General features: G+C 40.0%; 1 protein-coding gene across 2 annotated transcripts in view; it reads left to right on the forward strand.

The window, feature by feature from the left end:
- The first annotated feature begins 2,490 nt into the window (after window positions 1-2,490).
- The window catches only part of TRIQK (triple QxxK/R motif containing), a 57,457-nt gene continuing 42,247 nt past the window's right edge, over window positions 2,491-17,700 (forward strand). Inside the window, exons 1-2 of one of the 2 annotated variants that reach the window (XM_015855953.3) lie at window positions 2,491-2,550; window positions 16,559-16,639. In XM_015855953.3, the coding sequence (XP_015711439.1) occupies window positions 16,579-16,639 (61 nt within the window). In that variant the 5' untranslated portion in view covers window positions 2,491-2,550; window positions 16,559-16,578. Of the gene's footprint in view, window positions 2,551-2,819; window positions 3,131-16,558; window positions 16,640-17,700 lie in introns of those variants that run through there. The other variant, XM_015855954.2, reaches the window with a different exon arrangement.

A 17,700-nucleotide genomic window follows, 5' to 3' on the forward strand; every position in this document is an offset into this window, starting at 1 on the left:
AGTAACACGCTAAAGCTAAGTGAGGAACAAGACAAGATGGGAACAAAGGCCTTCAAAATGAAGGCAAAGTGCTTACAGAGTCACTGTACAGATGAGAGACATTGGAGAGATGCAAAGGTGGGAGTGACAGACAAAGGAATGAGATAAGGGGATTATTTCTTTCAGCAGCAGTTCAGCTTGTATAAGAGCAGAGCAAGACTGTATCTGTCAAAGCCACAAAAAATGACATTGTTATGAAGTGACAGGAACATAAAGACAGTTTTAGGTTGGATGGGCAATGCTGCACTTTTTGAGTTCTGGAGCAATATAATACTTGAAAATAGCCTGAATGTTAGCATCAAGTGAATTGCTTATTGGTAACATTTGGACTGAATCCTGAGTGAGAGATGAGACATGCCTTTAATTGATAACGAGGGCAAAATTAATGTACCACAAAGAATTAACCTTCTCTTACATCTTTGAGCTTGACCTAATGGTCAGACAATATACAAGGAGATACCAAGTTAGACAGTAGACAGGTTGCTGCATTTTAGGGAGGTAGTTTTATGTAGTTACTGTTGTCAACTTGGAAGAAAGACATTGAGCATCGTTTTTCAGCCTTTGATCTGCTGAGCTCTGAAGGTTCATGAACTGCTGCAAAAAAAAAGCCTATACAAAACATTATTTTTTTAAAAAAGGAAGCCTATTTTCACTTAATTTTGACTGACTTAACTCACCTTCTACTGAAAAAACATTCATAAATCTTGAAGTTGAAAACCACTGCATAGAATAAAAACAGACTCCTGTCAAACTGTCAGAGTAACCTGAAGATTTTGTGAAGAAGTGAAAGGTGGGAGAAACAGGAAAAGACAGTCAGCAAAAACAGCAGCTTGTGCATTTTCTTTGAAATTTTGTAAGAAAAAACAAAACCATGTTACTAAAAAAAAAAAAAAAAAAAAAAGCATTTAGATTTTAAAATTCATATGCCCAAGAGATATGGCAACAAATTGATGGGTGTGCCAAGATTAATAAATGGGACCAGTTATTCCTCCATGATCGATACACATTTCAGTTGTAGTTACATATTCATTAACTCTATTCCTTGTGTATTTATATCAGTGATAGATTACAAATATCTTAGGATGCATATACTCCATACAGGTCTCTTCTTATACTTCATAATGCACCAAGTCTGTAAGGAGGACAAATTTCTGAGCAGTTATTTGGGTAACACAAAGCCAAGTATCTGAGTACACTTATTCTGATAGGTCTTCGTGCTGTGGTTTTGTTTGTTTTTGTGGTTTCTTTTTGTTTCTTTGGTTGTTGTGATTACCTAGTCCAAAAACATGTGTAATAGCCATGATAGCTCTTCTACACATTACACACAAACATCAATGAGTGTAATAATTGGGTTTAACTGAACTGTATTAAAACAATTAAACAAAACATTTAACTGTATATGGTGTTTGTTAAGAGTATAAACAAATAAATTGTCATTTCAAATTCTGAATAAGCAGAGATTAGAAAAAACAGAGAAAGCCTCCTGTGGGTGTGACACTGTGTCCCACAGGGGCAGGTACCTTGAGAAGCAAACGTGTTCAGTGAGCTGCTTGATTCCAAGGAGTTACACACTGTTCAGTGTGAGGACTTTCCATTAAGCCTGCTACAGAAATGACTAGAGAAATCCCTGTGGCAGAAACTCTGACGAATCAACTTTTCTCTAGGCTCATTCTCCATTCTGTATTCATGTCATCCTTCTAGATGGGAAAGTTCAGCTGGGTAGGGCTTTCACTTCCCGAGTTGCAGAGGTAAACAAATGCAAATATTTCTTGTTGTGTATCTTTACTCCAGAGGAGTGTTACACTTGATTATCAGCTGCCATTTTGCAGGAGGCGAGGCACATCCCTGCCATACTAATCAGCCAGAGTCCGAAGAGCTGAGGGCTGATTGCCTGCACCGAAGTAATGAATTATGTCGCAGAGGATGTGGTGGTGGAAGATTACCTGACGGGGTTAGTAATTCACCATATGTATGGTTTTAGGTCCTTACATGTAAATCCTGACTCAGGTGGGCTTCATTATGAAGCGAGCGTCCAATTGCTTTGAATTTTACTCACTTAGCACATTTCTCACACAGGTAGGCAAGAGCTGTCAGAACCGAGTGGCACTGATGGATGTGGTCAGCGTGAAAGGTGCTGATGGGTTGACGGTTGGACCTCATCTATGACCTCACAGCTATTTTCCAACCTTAGTGATTCTATGTCTCTATGAAGTGGGGCTGCAGGCTCTCTGCCCGGCTGCACCTGTAGCACTCCTGACCCACAGGAGTGGGTCCTGAACTCCGAGGGGTCCCATGGGCATAGTGCAGGCTATTGGTACACCTTCTCCATCCCACCTGCAGTCACAGCTGCAGCGGGGCCGGCCCTACTCCCAGCCCCTCGTAGGCCGCAAGCCACTGCCCGGCGGGGCGGGCGGCAGCGAGAGGCGGGGCGGAGGCGGTAGTCCCGCCGGCACAGAACACCGCCCCACCGCTGGAGGACGGAGGAGGCGGAGCTCTGCCGCTCGGCCCCAGGTACCGCGTCGGGTCCCGGGCTGGGCGAGGGGCGGCGGGTAGCGGAGCGGGCCTTCGCCCTCCACCCCCAGCCACCGGGAGCTGCGGGCGCGCTGCCCCGCCGCTCCTCCGGCGCCGCCATTGGCCTGCGGACAGGCCGGAAGCGCTCGCCACCGCCATTGGATGGAGAGTGCTGCCAATCGGGGCTGCGGCTCAGTGCCGCCTTCGGAACGTGTGCTGAGGGGGCGGGAGGGGCAGCGGCTGCGTGGCCATCTTGGGTGTGGGCGGGCAGAGCGGGCGGCTCCCGAGGGGTGTCAGACGGGGTAGTGTTTGGCCGCGACCCTTCACCTCGCCTTGAGCTCTACGCACTGAACATGCGGGATGTGGAGGGGTCGTGTGTGACCAGCAGGCTGCCCCAGCACTAAGGCTGGGCGAGCCGTGATTTGTGGAGCTCACCGAATTTACCTTTTGGGTGTGAAGTATTCTGGACTCCTTTGTGTTATTTGTGAAGCAAATTGGTCATACTTAAGCTCAGAGAATCCTGTATGGGAGTGTGAGAATCTCGGTGCTTCTGAATGTGAAGTACTGACAGAGTTTTTCTGTAAGTGTAACTTTGAAACTGCTTTGTGCTTCATCAGCCTAAATAATAAGGACTGTGTCTTGTACCAGATAACGCCTTTAGAAGAGCTTGTGTTGTAACTGGGCAGTTGGTATGGCACACACGTTAATGACACTTCATATGGGTGTCAAGTTCTGTGCTGTTAAGGATCAGGCTCTTTCCTGAAGTTAAGAACTGTCTACTGATCAGAATGCAAGGGTATCTGCTAATAAAAAACATCCTTTCAGCCTTTGCTACCAGTTTGGGTATTTATTCTATTCTATTAAACTAATGTATACTACTAATGTTATACTACCCAGTTGTTGAAGTATTTGAGCCAAATTTGCAGCTGAGTGTTGAAGGAGGGCTGTAGTTCAGTGCGCTGTATGGCAGTACCTCCAGCAAACAAGATAACTGGTGTGTTTTGTTTGCTTTCTTTGTTGTGTTTTTTTTTCTTAGTGCAGTGAAGACTTTTTCCTTGGATTTTCCTGTGAAGTTTCTTGGTACTATTAATTTCTCTTAGGGCATATTTAAAACCTTTCAGAAGAAACCAGGAGAATACCATCGAGATTAGTTACAATTCCAATTAATTACAGTTTCCTTGAGATTTTGTTCTCTGACACAATCACTACTGCAGTTTTTTTTCACTTCTTGCAGGTTTACTTCTCATTGAGAAAGAAACGTTAAAGAGAGCTACAGGTTACATACAAGCCAATCATTTTTTAAAATAAAGAATGAGGTGCTTTTCAGTGCAATGGCTATTCTCATTTCACATGAAGTCTGCGATGATTAAATATTAAAGTGATCGATGGTTTAAATTAATATAAAAACTTTTCAGGGGATTATTACAAAGATTAACATTTTTAATGTTTTAATACTTCCATAGTTTATCAATCACGGGCACAGTGAAACTGTTTTTAGCTAGCGAACTGATGAGCTCATATATCATTGATATATTATGCGTAACATAAACATTACAATGTTGTTGGTAGAAGAGATAAAGAAACACAATTTATGTTGTAGCTCTTTAATAATGTTTTGGTCTTGAAGTATTTTTTGACACGGAAGAAGCAGGTAAGATTGTTGTCATTGTTCATTCATGTCTTGTGATTGTTCTTCGCGTTATCCTTTATAGAATCATTGAATCATAGCATGGCTTCGGTTGGAAGGGACCTTAAAGACTACCTAGCTCCAATGCACTGCTGTGTGCAGGGCTGCCACCCACGAGATCAGGCTTCTCCATCCAGCCTGACCTTGAATGCCAGGAATGGGGTGTCCACAGCTTCTCTAGGCAGCCCATGCCAGTTCCTCACCACTCCAGTTAAATAAATTTTTTCTCTTTTAGTTTAAAGTAATTCCTTCTTGTATAAATAATGGTAGGACTATGTAAAAAGTTGGTTCTCTTCCTGCTTATGTGCTCTCTTCAAGTACTGGAAGGCTGCAGTGAGATCTCTACAGAGCCTTCTCTTTTCTAAGCTAAACAAGCTCAACTCCTCAACTTCATAGGAGGTGCTCCACCTTTCTGGTCATCTTAGTGGCCCTCCTCTGGACCCACTCCAACAGGTCCATGCCTTTCTTGTACTGGGGCCTAAGTGTGTTTACCATCAATACCAGGATATGCTGTGTTGAATTAGTGGGTGTAAGCCCAATAGCAGGAGTCAAGAGCGAAAATGGATAACAGGAAAGGAAGGCTACAATAGAAATCCGGAAATAGCTGTTGAGCTGGTGAAATGAATATGTGGAGAAAAACCTGTTCTGACAGTAGAAGCTTAAAGTGGAGAAGTTGCTTTTACAGAAATGACGGTATGAGGGAGTGGAAGAGCAAAGGTGAGCACAAGGTCAATGCTGAGAGTAGTATTGGGGAGTTAAATTCCAGAGGGCAAATTGAAGCACATAATCGTGTCTACAGGGCCAGTTTGTTGTCAGCTACATGCTGTTATTTCTATTCGTAAGTAGGACCACGAGCTTTTGGTTGCCTTTTGCCAGAAAGCCACGTTGTTCCTCATGTTTCTCCCACTGAAAATAACAAAATGAAACTAAGTACCTTTTATGTTGTGAACTCTGTTCTGTGGAGTAGGAAACAAATTGGGTTGGAAGTGTAGTAGATCTTAAAGTTTTATTTATTTATTTTTTCTGCTTGTACTGTGTGATGTAAATGAAGAAAAGGTTAAGTTTACCCATGGTAATTCCCTTTCACGTTTACATTATCAGTCAGCCTTTGTAGCTTTCTGTACTTTCATGTATTGTGTTTTCATTGTAATCTGTACATATGAAGTACTCAGTTCCACAAACTCATATGCTAGAATTTATTCATTACTGGCTCTGACAGATGTGCTCTGGAAGCCTTTGTTACTGTGTTTAAGATGCTACCAGCTGGTCGCCTTCTTCCCAACTCCAGCTGCAGTCTGTTGGGAAGAGCCCACGATCCCTCTATCTCAACCACAAGAGTTTGCTTCCTTTCTCCTTAACCAAATCTACTTTTCAGTAAATGGAGCAGATGCATAGACTGTGAATGGGGCTCCTGGGGCAGATTGCGCCTCATCTTTCTTCCTTGCCTTCAAGACTATGGGCAGCAGCACTGTAAAGCCTCTGAGGTACACCCAGTTTGCTGATGAGACTCCCCTGTAGATACACGTGAACTTGTTGTTTTCTTTGTGTTTTTGATAACCTGTATTTTCCATCTTTTACTCTACTGAATCAGCATGGAGGACATTTCACTGCTTTGCTTTACCATATTGCCATCTTCTTCTGGTTTTGACTGCTCTTAGAAGAGATCATGGCTAAAAGCTCGTAAATCCTTCTGTCATGTAGCGAGTATGCCATAGAAATTGTCCAGTAGGCTGTTCTAGTGTTGAACTCATTGTGTGTGGAGCTGATTAAGCTGCCTGCAATTAAGATTACATCACTTTATTGCAAGACTAGTTTTGTATTACTAATGTCCTTGCCAAAAGGAAACGGTTAACCTGGAGCAATGGATTGTTTGTTTTGTTTCGTATCTTGGCTGTCAAACTGAAAGTACACTATTTGTATAGCTAACAGTGAAATTTGATTAGGTTGTTGATTGACTTGCTATTAGACTAAAATTAATTTAAAAATGAGTAATAATAAAATAGATAAAGAGCTGGGTAGCTGCCAATGCTCAGAAGCAGTGGCTGGAGGTCACTGCCAGAGGGTGAGCGCTCATGGGGACTTATACCAGAATTACCTTTGAGTGCGCTCCTAAAGCCAGGGATAGTTCTGTTAGAGAGCGGTGACAAAAGGGGCTGATATACATCAGGGTGGAGGTGAGAAAGCAAACAAAATCCCTTTGGTAGTAGCAGTGCTGGGATGCTGTATCTACTTCTAATTTCTCAAAAAAATAACAATCCTGAAAAAATTTTTGAAGACACAGACTTACTGCTGCTAATGGTAGTGGTGCTTGAAAGTGGATTCAAGCATGATGTAATGCTTCTGAGTAAATGTCTACCTTGCCATGCAGGGCTTCACAGAATCACAGAATGACCCAGGTTGGAAGGGACCTCAAGGGTCATGTAGTTCCAACCCCCCTGCCTGGCAGGGCCACCAAACATACACATTTACTAGATCAGGTTGCCCAGGGCCCCGTCCAACCTGGCCATGAACACGTCCAAGGACGGGGCTTCAGCAAGGTCAGATGGCTGTCCTGCAAGCTGTGGCAGAGGCCCTGCTGTGTATGTGGTGTGGGAGTGCTCAGCAAGCCTGTGCTTCACCCCTGTGATTTTGTTATTTCTTTTTACTATGTGAAGTGTGGAATGTATTGTTTCCTTTTTGTTGTATGAATGCCTCATGAAAAGCTTCATATAATTTTTTTTCAGCCTTAGACTGAGGTGTGATTAAATTTAAGTATGATTTTAGTGGACGCACAAAAAATTTCAGCAGCTGATAATTTGAGTTTTTTCATTCTGCATTCATAAAATGGTCAAAGCAAGAACGGATGTTGCTTTCTTTGGATTTTTTTGGTGTATACTATTAAATGTGTGAATAAATCTTTCTGATTTGGAGTAAAAATGTTAAGGAGCATTCTTAGTTTAATATTAACCTCCTTACTCTGGAAGATAGGATCATTTGGAAGTCTGAGTTAATTCAGTATCTTTCAGTGTATACAGAGCAGCAGACTAACAGGCAAAGCAGGAAGAGGGTATTCTGGAAAAAATGATTATTGCAGAGACAGAACCTATTTTTTAAAAAAAAGCTTCAAAGTATTTTCATTTTAAGTACACCAGTGGGGTTAAATAATATTTGTAACTTCTGTTAAAGTAACACATCATAATAATTTAAAACAAAAGGTCCCAGTGCACTTGCTAATATCCTTTATGGCTTCAGTAAAATACGTCTGAAATGATTTACAAAGCAAAGCTTCTGAATACATTCTTCCAGTTCTACATGAGAAGAGAGTCTGTTTATCTTCATGTATGTTTATATATACCCATGGAAATTATGATCTAAATGTGGGTACAGTACTAAAACATAGCCATATAAGAAGAGTGAAGAATCCAAAGCACTTGCATTCTGTCATTTATTGCACACAAGTCAAGTATATTGTATAGGCTCTGTTCAATTCTGTATCCTGACCATAGAAGGAGTCTATAGAATCTGTGCTGTATCTTGAGGAGGCTGACAAGGGGAGGGAATGGAACTTGTAAGAAAAAGTTCAGAGCAGCTGCTTTCTGACCAATCTCGTCTGGTTTTGAGCATCCTGATCTGAATGCTGTCAGTACTGGAAAGAACCAAGAGCTGGAATGATGTTTGTGATGTACAATATCAGTATAGACTTGTATTAACTCATCTTATTAAAATCAGTATGGAAACAACGGGGATGACAATCAAGCTTAGTGCAAATAATGAAAATATTTTGGAATTTTAAAGGAGAAACATCTGAACCAGACTCCTTCTCAGCACTGATCCAGCTCTCCTTCTCAAGTCTGGCTGTGATTATGTGCAGTGTGTGGTAGGCGCAGTGGTACAGCTGTACAGTGGAAGTAGAACTGATTAGTTGTTCCAGAAAGAGAACTAACCTGCAGTTTCTTATGCTGATTGGTGCTGAATCTGTTTGTCTTCATGAAAGCCAGCCTGACGTTGTCTTACTGCATGCTCCAGCAGTTTTTGTTGGTTGTATGCAGTCTACCAGGCTCTATGTCAGGCAGCATATGCCTCTCTTTTTAACACTGTATTACAATAATATGTTTACAATAAATACAACTTCATGCAACCATGAGACTTCAGCCATTTAAATGACTGCATTTTCTTTGCACATTCATCTCTGTTGGTGCCACTTTAGCTTTTTCCTGGACAATGAGCAAAATTTCTTCTTTGCTTTTGTGACACACGCACTGAAGGGGTTTGTGTCTCCATCTGTTCCCAGTGTTCCCAGTCTTCTCTCATCATGTGGTCTTACAGGGAAAGCCATGGAAAGGACCCAGGCATCTATGCATAAATGGTTACACCAGGGATCATCCTGTGTTCTCGTAATTCACTGTTATTCCAGCTGATGTTATTCTACTGTATGATGATCTTTTCTTTTTGCTGCCCTTTCTTCCCAGCTTGTTATTCTCCATGCATGTTCTCTCTCTGCCTTAAAATGCGGCAATGAAAGTTTACCACACTTTCTGATGTCTGTGAGATTTTCCTTATACGAAGGTTCTTCAAATGATGATGTCCTGTACAATATTTATGATAAAAATCATTGCCTTTAGTGGACTCAAGTTAAAGTTTCAGAAGAGCCAAGACTTGAGCAATGTAGTTGTAATATGTAGAGTGTGTGCTTGGGCTATTGTTTCGAACTACTTTGAAAGCTACTGAACTGATGTTACTTAAATCATATTTAACTCTTCACCCAGTTGTGGCCTAACCCTTCAAAACCAGTAGAGTAGGACTTGTTTTTGTAAACACTCCCTCTAACATCTGCGAGTCTGTTCGCTAAGGCTGACTATTAAGCTCATTAGAAAGTGCTGAAGGGCTGAATTTTACATTTGCTGTGTTTGTGCTAAATACTGCAGTTTCTGCTTTGCTTCTACCTCTGAAGTTTTAAAGAAAAATACAAAAATGATGTATTGCAGTAAGCTAAGGAAATGCAGGTCAGCTTCATCTTCTGGTCTTTGTAGGGAAGGTGAACAGGTTATTCTGTCTTTAATCAGTTACTGAAAAGTATTAGAAACGTAGATGCTAAAACCACCAAATTAGAACTCTGCACTTAACATTTCTGTCACCCGATGACAAGAATGAATTATTTTTTTAAGCTGAGTTGCTTTCCTGAATATCTATTCCAGCATGTGAGACAACAAAAGGGACATCAAACTATTTTTCCTCATTCATAGATCAGTCTATTTAATACTTAATGAGCTGCAGTAGTTTCAGAAAGGGGGGAAAAATCATTCTGAACAGTGGATGGCAAGATGACCTCTTAAGTCCTTTCAAATACCAGTTTTTTTAATAGAGCTACTAATTCAGTTTGGCTGAAGTGTTACAATTAGATCTACGTGGGCTGAAATTTTATTTGCTGCTGCTATGTGTTGCCTGCTTCCAACTTTCATATGCTTGCTCCAGGTAAGACATGAGACAGTTATTAGACTGCAAGAATGGTGATCAGTTTTAACAATTATCATGGTATGAAGTCATGTGTGATGAGACATTGTATTACTCTGCAGTGAAATATGTACCAGAAGAACATAAAAAGGTATGACATAAGGCAAAAAAAAAAAAAAAAAAGTACTAATATGGATTATTTTATTTCTGTACATACAGCTTCAAGAAGTTACTTCTTCTCACTGAGTATCATATCTGTTTACAGAGCGATTGTGAATAAGACATTGATTTGGGTGGTTGTGGCATCAAATGTAAGGTGAATATGCTGAAGTATAATTTCTCAGTAAATGTTTCTTCTAATTTAAGGAAGAAATAAGAGTTTTACTTCCATCAAAGATGAGCCTAAGCTTAAAATCCTCAAATGAGGAATTAGCAAGTGTCTATTATTAAAGCACTAAGACTTAGCAAGTGGTGAGTTTTGGCAAATCGATACCATCTGGAAAAATATATTTGTGTCACTTCCCAGAAGCATTGAAATAGGGAATAGAGGATTATTTTCTGGTTTAAAGAAGGGAAAGAAGAAACTGCACTTCCTCTTCTCTACCATCCAGAAGTGCAAATCAGAATTTCTGAGGTCTGTAGGAATATGGGCTCAGTGACGCTACATGGTGCTCTACGAAATGCAAGAATTTTAACTTCATAACATATTAAAAGTGCTTAGACAGACTTAGCTGATTTTTAAATTTAAGGTCTTTGACCTCTCGCTTTCTACCTGTTCTTTAAATTATTTCCTACTTCATCAAAGGAAACGAATGCTGAAGGTGCGCGTGCTGCCGATCAAAGGAGGAATCAAGCTGCCTGTATTTAGCAGTACCTCCAAACCTTTACTGCTGCTGCCTCACTTACTGAGACAGAACAAATAATTGCTTCCTGTGGTTGCTCGTGACTCAGTGAAGTCTTAGCTGTGTTGGCAGAGTTAAGGGTGGGCTGAGTGCCCGCATGGGTTTCTTCCCACCCTTTTACCTCAGAGTTCTGTAACTCCCCCCAGAAAGTTGAAACCGGCTGTGGTATTTTGAAGAATGTTGGTTCTGAAAAGCTGCATACGGTGTAATTTATCGTATAGTTTTCCCTTTAGCAGGGATTACTCTTTCCTTTTGGAAATACTGCATTTTCAACTGTCTGGCAAGGCAGAAGTGAATGACATGGATGCTTTTTTCCTTCTTGAACTTTTTCAAGGGAATTCCTTGATGCACCAGTGCTGCCATATATTCTTATCAAGAAGAAAAAAAAGCTTTCAGCTTTGAAAGCTTGCAGTTTTAAATTTGTTCAGATGAAGAATCTGAACAAGATCTGTCTTCGTATTAAAATATGCATAGTGTTTCACAGATGGTATGGCTCATTCAGCTCTGAAATGAGTAGAGATTTTGGTTCTGAAGAGAAAGAACAAGTCCTAATATTGAAAAGTAAGTGTAAGGTATATAGCATCTCTCCTAATAAAGACTAACTTCGGCACATACCGTGCTTTGTATGAGAAGTACAGTAAAACCAATTCCTACGCAAATATCTTCTGCTTAAGTAATGTTTTTAAAAGCGAGTTTTGGCCAAGTACTCTTTGGTTCTTCGTGCAGAAGCTGTGGCAAACTCTTCTGGGTGACAAATGACAACTTTAAGTCTTTGCTGGAAAAAACTTTCATTGGTGTGAAGTCTTTAAAAAAAAATCTGAGTTCTGTGATCCTGAGCATTTTCACTATTTTTCCTTGCTATCTTGAACACGTTTGATGACAATCTTTTCAGCTCTTTGGGTAATCAAAAACATTTTACACCTTGCAAAAGTAAGTAGGCTTTCCTCTAAATGAGCAAATGCAAAAATTTGGGCTTAATTGAAGCTACCAAATGCTAGGTACTTAGGGGAGGTTTTGGTCCTGCTTTTACATGAAGCAAACATCCTGACATATGGCAGAAAAAATGTTGTAATTCCCAGTTGGATGTAATCCTGGGATGTGTAAGAGTGTTTGTTGTCCTCATCTACAATGTTAGGATTATTTGAGCAACATTTTTTTCCACCTGAATTTATACAATCTTGTTTAGGTTTATTTGTTGTTCAGTTTTTCCAAAATGAGCTGAACTTAAAGTGACCTCCTCTCCTTCCAAGCTTGCACTAAAAATATGTTAAATTCTTATTAACAAAGTAATCTAGCAAGGCTAGATTCTACAAGGAGCACTGGGGCAAGGACTGTTTCCTTTGAAATTCTCTCAGCCTTGGAGAGGAACTTCCCAGAGGAATAGTAAGGTCTACTATAAGACTTATGAATAAGATATGTTTAGATCAGCCAGTGAATGATTTTAAGTACTAGTAGAGCTTATAAAATTCATATTCCTGGACACAGTGTGATTAAAGTATTCAGCTGTATTATTCCTGCAATTTGCTATGCTGGTTACTTTCATTAAATTTCTTCTATTGAGTTTCACAGACCTCAGTTGCTGTGCTTAGGTAGTACACAACAAGCCAATTAAAATAACCAATGACAGTAACATCTAAAACATATATTTGCAGACAGCTTCTCACTGTAGATGCAATGGTAGCCACTCCTTGAAATAACTTGATACTCCCTAAGAAATGAAGGTTTTCATTAGATTTATTTTTTTTTATCTGAGGAGGATAAAATTCTAATTTTAGTCTCTCGTAACTTGTAAGGGACATAGAATTTATTAAACTATGATCTGTGGAAGTAACTAATGGAAACCAGTTCTTTCACTGACAGTGAACCATAGTCAAAAATGGTCTGAGTTGCGATTGAAGTTGTTAACCTGCCTTGCTTCCAGTAAGGAAAAAAATGCCTTTTTAACTCTGATATCCATTTTTAATTACAGATAACATGTTTCTTAATGTATGTGGATACTATAGTATGTTCACCTACATTTTCAATTACAACTTGCTGTGGTGCTTTTTACATTTTGTAGTCGTTCTTTTTTTTAATCAGTGTTTCTCTCAACTGACTATATTTCAGTTACAAAAATAGTCATTCCATTGATTGTTTTTATTGCTTTAAGGTGCCCTTTTTTAATATAGAGGCAGCTTGTTGCTGAAGAATACAGACATAGTGGGCTTTCAAATATTACTGCTAAGACAGTTTGTATGTATACACATATATAGGTGTGTTCATTGGTAGAAATTTTAAGCTTTATTAACCATTTATTTTCCACCATGAAATCATAGAATGGTTTGGGTTGGAAGGTACCTTTAAGATCATTGGTCTCCACCTCCTGCTGTAGGCAGGGACACATCCCACTACACCAGGCTGCTCACAGCCCCGTCCAGCCTGGCCTTGGATGCTTCCAAGGAGGGGTCAGCTACAGCGTCACTGGGCAACCTGTTCCAGTTGCCACCACCTTTACAGTAAAGAATTTCTTCCTGGAATCTAGTCTAAATCTATATTCTTCCTGTTTAAAATCCTTTCCCCTTGTCCTGTCACTGCCTGCTCTTATAAAAAGTCCCTCCCCAGCTTTCCTGTAGTCCCCTTCAGGTACTGGAAGGCCACTGTAAGGTCCCCCTGGGCCTTCTGTTCTCCAGGCTGAAGAGCCCCAGCTCTCTCAGCCTGTCCTTGTAGGGGAGGTGTGCCAGCCCTATGATCATTGTGGCCCTCCTCTGGGCCCACTACATCCACTCCATGTCCTTCTTGTGTTGAGGGCCCCAGGACTGGGTGTAGTACTCCAAGGAGGGATCTCATGTGAGTATTTTAGGTGGTCAGAAAAGCAGAGTAGGGGGGCAACAATGAATACCATGAATGCATAAAGTGAAGTTTTTATAATTTTTTTAAAAGTTAAATTTAATGTAACTTATGGTGTATATATATCTATTTCAGTAACGTAATGGCTTTACTTTGTTGTTAATGATGATACAGGCTATGTTTCCTTCGAGAATTGTGCACTGAGATTTAAATGCTCTTGTGGTCAGACCTTGGATGGACATTCAGAACTGTTTTTTAACTCAGAAAATGCTATCAAAACATGGAGGTGATAATAGGCAATTTATTTTCTGTATTCATTATTATTAGTTAGTGCTAATGAATAGAACAGGAGGAACAGAATCTTCTGAGAGTGTAAGCCTTCAAAAGTGAAATACTAAACAGGAGGGAAGGATGGTGAAAAAAACAATTAAGGAAACCACAACAAAGAGATCCTTTGGCCTTGTAATATCTGTGAAATAGCAATAAATAAGAAAACGTTCCAGTGAACCTCGCTTCATTTTCTTAGAATCCTCTTTTGAAGAACCTCGAGAGCTGGTGATGACTTCAAATGATCTGAAATCAGTCCAACCATTTCCTTCAGCCAAGTGAAGGTGGCTGATAACTGCGGATGACTGCTGCTCCTTTAAAGAGGGGAATGGAGCTTTTCAGATCGCTTTGTGAATTGTAAAGGTTCCAGGCTTTTCCTGTACAGAAATCTGATCAGAAAGTTGCATTCAAAGCTGTTCCTGCAGTAAGATTTGTACATAATCTCTTATTAATCCGTATTTCATTTTAATTCTGGCCTGTAGCAAGTTACTTCCTCAGGGAACACAGGATTCTTCATAGGAGAACATGAGTACCTGAGGAATCACATTGTGAAAACAAGCTTGACTTCATACACACTAATGTAGATCTGTTATTCCCCTTCCACATCTATCACAGCACATTTTAAATGGTGGCTGATCTTTTATGCAAATTGCTGTCTTATTAGATGTTGGGGCTGTATGTGCTAATGTCTCCATGGTTTTCTCGGCAGTTTGCTACCCAGTCATCAAAATGGTGCCAGTGGGGGATCATAGAATGGCCTGGGTTGAAAAGGACCATAATGATTAACTGTTTCAACCCCCCCCACTATATGCAGGGTCACCAATCACCAGGCCAAGCTGCCCAGAGCCATATCCAGCGTGGCCTTGAATGCCTCCAGGGATGGGGCATCCACGATCTCCTTGGGCAGTCTGTTCCAGTGTGCTACCATCCTTTTCATGAAAAACTTCCTCCTAATATATCTAACTTAAACCTCCCTGTCTTAGTTTAAAACCATTCCCCCTTGTCCTATCTCTATCCACCCTTGTAAACAGCCATCCCTTTCCTGTTTATATGTTCCCTTCAAGTACTGGAAGGCCATAATGAGGTCTCCCCAGTGTCTTCTCCAAGCTAAACAATCCCGGTTCCCTCAACCTATCCTCACAGGAGAGGAGCTCCAGCCCTCTGATCATCTTAGTGACCTTCCTCTGGACCCACTCCAAGAGCTCCACATCCTTCCTGTACTGGGGGCCCCAGGCCTGGATGCAGTACTGCAGATGGGGCCTCACAAGTGACAAGCAGAGGGGGACAATCACCTCCCTCTCCCTGCTGGCCGCCCCTATTTTAATGCAGCCCAAAACACAGCTGACCTTCTGGGCTGCAAGCACACACTGCCGACTCATATCCAGCTTTTTGTCCACCAGGACCCCCAGGTCCCTCTCTGCATGGCTTCTCTTAGTTTGTATAAATACCTGGGGATGCCCTGACCCAAGTGTAGTACCCTGCACTTGGCCTTGTTGAACCTCATTAGGTTTACATGGGCCCACTTCTCCAGCCTGTCCAGGTCCCTCTGGATGGCTTTTCTTCCTTCCAGTGTATTGATGGCACCACTCAGCTTGGTATCATCTTACCTTGGGATGCTGGCTGAATGGCTTTGAAAAACAAAGGTGAGCTGCAGTGTTTTGCAAGTTCTGGGTGCTGGGGTCCACAGCACTGAGGCTCTACAAAGTAGGCCTGTCGTGTTCCAAATAATGGGAATTAGTGCTTTTTGTCTGCAGTTTCTTCTTGTGCTTTGTTGGCATTGCAAAGACTGCAAACATCTTTCACAGCTGACATTTTGTTACAGAACATTGTTAAGCTATTGAAATTATAAGAGGAAAGTCAAAACCAGTTTCTTGCAGTGGCATAAAATAAGCCAAGAGTTAGTTTTGCTGTGTAAAACCCATTTGTTATCACCTCAACTAGCTGCAAGTTGGAATGTTGCCTTGATTTTCCACTCATGCTATTATGGTGGGAACTTTATGTGGGATAATACCGGAAAAGAAAGTAGCTGGGAAACATAATAGAGGGGGTAAAATACCTATTGGTTACAGCTGACTGCTTATGCATTTTAGATAAAATGGGGATATTCTCTGAATCAAACTACAGTGATGCGTGGAAATGTTAGAAGGCTGTAATTGAGATTTGGTTCTGATTAAAAAAATAATAGTATTCTTTTGTAACATTTTATTATCCCTGCATGCCTTTTGAAATGATTACTGATGGTCCTGTGTCTCACCATGATCCAATCTCCTTTGTTACGGTTTTGTCATTTGTCATTATATATTAATAAATAGGTTAAAATAAATAGGTGCGTTCTAATAAAGTAGGTAAATACAAAAAAGCAGTGTTGTGGTTTTAAAAGCACACGTCACTCGTGTTGTCCTCTACTTTGATCCTCATTTTCAAGTATGAATGGGATACCTGGGGCTGCTGGAGGCTGTGACACCTTGTAGCCCATTCAGCAATAATATATTTATTTATTTATTTATTTGTGCATTTTTTAATTTATTTATTTTAAATTCAAAGTAACAGGCATTCTGTAATGCTAATAGCCCATGCAGTGAGGAAAAAAGATGTGTTTAGAATTTATCTAATAGCTTTTACAATGGTTCTGATTAAATCCAGAATCTTGTTGTGGTCTGGGTTGGCTTGTCTTTGCATGCAGCTTGGGAAATATTTTTTGTTGCAGTTTTCTTTTTCTGATGTTAGAAGTCATTGATTTCCTTAACAAGTCACTTAGGAATAATGTCTTTTTTCTTTTTTCTTTCTTCTTTTTTTTTTTTTTTTTTCTTTTTTTCTATTTTTCTGGTACTGGCAGTAATTTCCATATAGAAAACAATGGGTAGGAAAGATGCCTCTACAGCAAGAACTCCCGTTGACCAATACAGGAAACAAATAGGTAAGATATCTGAAGAAAAGTTTGTGTGCTTGAAAAATATCTGTTTTGTGCTGCTAGACTAAGGTGGTGTAACAAAATGTATTATTTCTTCTCAAAAGCTTTGTTGTTGGAAGTGATACAAGGTAATGCATACTGCAGGAAAACAATTCATGTATGCTGTTGACTAATCCATTCAGCAAAACCTTTCATGCAGATGTTGTTTGGTGTATTTCTTTATTTATTTTTAAGTCCTCAGTCTGTGTTTAGAACTGGTAGTGAGAGGCTGCAGTTGGGTAGTGGTGCGATATCTCTTAACTATTGGAACTTTCAGTATTTTTCAGTTTGTCTCCAGTTTTAAATACGGATGTTTCTCAAAAGGAATATTGTTGAGTCTCATAACCATTTTTGATATGCTGAATGCAGACAGAGATTTTACATTTACATTCACATTATTAATTTGTTTCAATATTTTTGAAGTTTCATTTCCTTTTTTTTTTTTTTTTTTTTTTCTTGCTATTAACCCATTGTAAAAGTAGGTATGGTGTAGGTCATGGTTTAAACACACAAGTAAATGACTTATTTTTGGAATCCATATATACCTGTCACTCCAGGTGTAAAATAATATTATAAAGAACATACAGTATTTTAAAAGTATATAAAATGAATACCTTAACCTCTACTCAAATATTTAAGTAAATGATTTTGTTTTACAGTTGCTAAGCAGCCACATCTGTGTTTAAATATGCAGAGAAACTGTAATTGTCTGGGAAGAAAAGGCTGTTTATAACATACATTCTCATGGTGAAGGAGCTAAGGTTATGTGAACAGTCATAATTTTATTGTGCCTTAGTTTTTTCAGTGCTACCTTACTATTTTTGATATAATTGTTTTAATGGACTTGTGTGGGCAATTAGTGTGTCAGACTTTCTCAGTGGTTGAGTCTCTGAGATAGTTGAAAGTGTGGTTGAAAATCTCCAATTAGCTTTACAGGTGGACAGCAAATATACTGGAAAATGTTTGTACAATTTAGGCTTGGTGTAGAAAATCTCATGTGGAGGAGATAGAACCACAGATATTTCTCC

The sequence above is a fragment of the Coturnix japonica genome, chromosome 2 (genome assembly GCF_054131305.1).
Source record: "Coturnix japonica strain WE chromosome 2, WE-NBRP24, whole genome shotgun sequence".
Taxonomy (NCBI): Eukaryota; Metazoa; Chordata; class Aves; order Galliformes; family Phasianidae; genus Coturnix; species Coturnix japonica.